Source organism: Musca vetustissima, unplaced genomic scaffold (genome assembly GCF_032173495.1).
Source record: "Musca vetustissima isolate MV318-11 ecotype Yass unplaced genomic scaffold, APGP_CSIRO_Mvet_v1 utg80327, whole genome shotgun sequence".
Lineage (NCBI taxonomy): Eukaryota > Metazoa > Arthropoda > Insecta > Diptera > Muscidae > Musca > Musca vetustissima.
In genome coordinates, this window is record NW_026879013.1 from 10791 (window position 1) to 15230 (window position 4440).

The 4440-nt window shown below is 38.2% G+C and overlaps 1 protein-coding gene across 1 annotated transcript; it reads right to left on the reverse strand.

The window, feature by feature from the left end:
- Positions 1-1568: 1568 nt before the first annotated feature.
- Positions 1569-3644, reverse strand: LOC133323834 (5-hydroxytryptamine receptor 1-like). The gene has a single exon (XM_061532732.1). It carries the CDS (start codon positions 3642-3644, stop codon positions 1581-1583), a length of 2064 nt encoding a protein of 687 aa, XP_061388716.1. The 3' UTR covers positions 1569-1580.
- Between the last annotated feature and the right edge of the window lie 796 nt (positions 3645-4440).

The window sequence follows — 4440 nt, forward strand, 5'->3', positions numbered from 1 at the left end:
GTCATAGCGTACTGAATTAAGTTTAGAATGACGTGAGCTAAATTTCGTGAAAATCGGTTCAGATTTAAATGTAGCTCCCATTCGTCCGGTTTTATGTAATTGGTGCATCGATAGGATACGTCTTAGGATACATCTGTTGAATATACCCAAAGTGGTGAAGGGTATCATATAGTCGGCCCAGTCCGACTTTACTACTTTCCTTACTGGTTTTTTATTGTCGACTAATGGTACAATTACTTTAAAAACGTATCAGACTTTTTGGATATCTAAGTATAAAATTATCAATACAAGTTATTTTTTTAAAGATCCCATATACACATTTTCCAACAAAATAGGCTGCTATTTGACATTCCAGATTCAGAGAAAAGAAAATACTTATTTACAAAAAATGTTCAATATAGGTAAATACGTACAAAGAGTATCGCTTAATTTTTGCTTTGTTAGTCGTTAGTTTGGTTTTTAATTGTCTATGAGTTTAACCAATCTACTAGCAGACTATTTACAATGACATTATCTACATATAAAAATCCCAATTTTTTAAGAAATGTTTAATGAACTCCGCATATTTAAGGATAAAAAAATTGGTCGTGCCGAACTGCACACCATTTGTCTTTGTTCAATTTTCTAGTGAAAATTTAATCTCCCCCAAATGGAAACAAATGTCCCATATCCAATTCTATCAACAACAAAATTAATTATTAATATAAAACCAAACTTTATAAAAACAAATATACATATGTAGAAAATTAATTAAACAATATTTAACGACAGAATTGAGTTTTCCATATTATTATTGTTGTTATTGTGTTAACAACCATTTTTTGTATGTATGTATAGATAGATGTTTGCTACAAGAATATTCTAATGACTTATTTTAAAATGATGTCGGTTTTTAGTTTTTCTAACTTCTTAATAACTAGAGAAACTAATATTCTTTGCTATACGATATTATTTTAATGATTTTTTTTATTTTACACTGATTTTTGTTGGGAGTATATTTTATTGGGTTTCGGATTTATCATTTCTTTACTTATTTCCTTTAGACTTATATTTTAAAAATAGGATTTTTTTCTTGCTCTGTTTGTCTATGATTTAGTTTTTTTTTCAATTTGATTATTCTTTTAAATAAATGTGTTTTTGTTTTTATAATTTATTTTTTGATTTTTGTTTTCGTTATGGAAATTAGTTTAAAAAAAATATTATAAATAATAATACGAACTAGAATAGTAACAGTTTAGTTTAATAGTTGTTTTATTTTGATTTAAATGATTAACTAATATTTTATGTATAAAAATCATCACTCTTTAGTCACAGTAGAAATAGAATTTAAAGAGAAATAGACGTAGAAGAAGAAAATAATTTCAAAATACTCCATTTTTGTTGCTTATTTGATTGTAATTTATTTTATTTTTTTCTTGTCATGTTGTGTCATTCTCTTATTTGGTACTGCTCTTTGGTTTAGTTTGCCTCTCTTCTTGTTGTCCCTTTGTGGATTTCTAAGAATTTCTGGTTCTCTTTTTGTTGTCTTTCTATATTACGTTGAGGTTCTCTGAGTGAGGGAGCTCTCAATACACCTAATTTCAGAGAAAACTTTCCCTTGCCCCATGCCGCTCATCGCCCAACATGACACGCTGTGACGGCGGCTCTCCATACTGATCCTGATAGTAATTCTCACGCATCATGGTATTCAAACTGGAACATCTAAAGTACAATATCTCCTGGAAAGGTTTACGGAAGTCTCGATTCAGTGTGGCATAGATAATCGGATTGAGCAATGAATTGGCATAGCCCAGCCATAGGAACAACGAAGACAGTGATTGTGGCACATGGGTGGTTTCCGATTCCACAAATGGCCGTATTAGTGCTAGAATGAAGAATGGCAGCCAACAAATGGTAAATGCGGACATGATGATGCCCAGGGTGGTGGAGGCCTTTTTCTCTTTGGCCAGCTGGAAACGTAATTTCTTTTGATGCGGTGAACCCAACAGGCCACTCGAGCCGCTGCCACCACCGCCTCCGTGGCCACCATGGCCACTGTGATGCCCACTGGTCGAGAGACCACCACATGTGGAATAATTTAACGATGTATTGCCATAGCTACTGTGACGATGCTGCTGTTGGTGGTGGCCGTGTGCCTCCAGGTCGGTGTGGCCCGGCGGCGACCCCGTGCCATTGAGGGCATGCTGCAGGTGTGTTTGTGCCCGCTTCTCCTCCAACACAATGCGCCTGGCTGCCCGAAATATCTGATAGTAGACAAAGAGCATTACGGCCAGTGGTATGTAAAAGGAACCCAACGTTGCATAAATTTGATATGCAAAATTCTGACACACCGAACACATGGGATTACCGTGTTCGTCTTCGTGTTCATTGCCCAGTATGAGCAGCGGTGGCAATGAGATGCAGGCGGCAGCCAACCACACCAGCGCCACACACAACATCATGCGGCGCGGTGTCCGTTTAACCCCATACTCCAGGGGCTTTGTAATGGCCAAATAGCGATCCACTGAAATGGCACACAAATTGAGGATGGATGCCGTGCAGCAGAGGACATCGAATGATACCCAAATATCGCATAAGACCGGCCCGAAACTCCACTTTTCCAAAATCTCATAGAGCAAGGCCATGGGCATAACGAGCACGGCCACACAGAGATCAGAGAGAGCCAGCGAGACCAATAAATAATTACAAGGACGTCGTAGTTTGCGGACCATGCACACGGCAATACAGACGAGGACATTGCCAACAATTGTGCCGAGGATGACGAAGAGGAGTATTATGCTAACCAGCACCGTGTGGAAAGCAGGTGTTGTAAATCCAACAAGGGTGGTGGGCAATGACGACGAGGAGGGCAGGGATGTTGAGTCTGAATCGAATTCCACGGCAATGGCGGCGGCAGATGATGAAAAGGACAATGAGGCTGATGACTGGGTAGGTGATGACAACAATGGAGGCCATTGTGTGTCATTTGTTGTTGTTGCTGCCACTGCCAATGTAGATAAAGTAGAGGTAATGGTACTATAGGTAGACACTGGGCTGTTGTCCGATGTGGTAAACATGTTGCTAATACTGTGTTGGTTTCTATGATGATTTTTGTTGTTGGTGGAGTGTTGTGAAGTCGATGAGGAGGAGGCGGAGACAGACATGCCATCATTAGTTTGTGTGCTTGCTGCTGCTCCTGTGGCATGTAAACTACTGCTATTGTGTCCCAGCCCCTCCGAATCCCTATTGTGACCATTGGATTCCGGGGCAGCTGCCGCCACCTCAAATATCAACGCTTGTATGGGCAGCTGTAATACCGTTGATGTCCGATTGCCAAAATTACTTTGGCCGTTTGTTTCGGCTTCGGCCAAAATCAAAGAGGCCGAACCCACTTGAAACCAGCAATCACTTAGGCTTAGCAGAAACAGCAGATAGAATAATGTTCTCAGCAGTGACAACATAAAATGTTTCAACTTTTGTGATATCCGTTTCCAAGGGCAGGATTTCCGGCGATGATAGCGTTGAAATTTAAAATTATCATTGACCAGGGATGGGGAGGATGATGATGAAGAGCAGGAGGAGGAGGATGCGGATGATTGTGCATTTTTAGTTGTTGAGCTGGAGCGGTATGAAGTGGCGGAGGCCGATGACGATAGTTCACACATAGAAGCTGTAGTATAGTGGTGGTGGTTGTTGTTTTTGTTACTATTGTTTTTATTATAGAGAGCATTTTTGTTGTTGTTATTATTATTGTTGCTGGCATAGAACCAACTAGGAGCATTTATAGGAATTCTGAAATTGTTAATAAAATATTCAGCGTTTTTAGAGTCTAAAGGATCCATATGATATATCTATGTATTTGTTGTTGTTGTTGATTTGACTTAACTATGTTTTTTTTATTAAAAAGAGGAGTTTTGTATTCTCTCTTTCTTCCACGGAGGTTTCTCTTAAGAGTGCTTCTAACAAACAAAAATATATTTCGTTTATTGTTGATATTTCTTTGGTTAATTGCTTTGTTTTCGGTGAGAGAGAGACTTAAATTACATATCCATTGTCTATAACTGTACTCTCTTTGCATCAAACATCAGCCATTCTCTTATCAAAATGTCTTTGGTCCTCTAACAGTTCTCTTGGCAGCAGATGTCTTCGATATCTTTTGTGAGTATCTTTTTGATAAATAATTACAATTTCTTTGCCAAATGCTGTGTGTAAATCCATTTATTTTCGTGTTTTAAAGATTTAAATCCAGACAACTGTTCTCCTTTTGTAATGTAATGGTAACTCACTCTCTCTCTATCGCTATTTTCCGAAACCAACAGAGTTCTTTGTATTAGTATAACCTTTTATTTTTTACACGTCAACATGTTCTTTGGTTCCTTCTTGATTGACGCTTGTTTCTTCTTTCTTTCTTTGTTATCTTCACTCTCTTGTTTCCCCTCTCTTTCTTCTGCACAGAGGTTT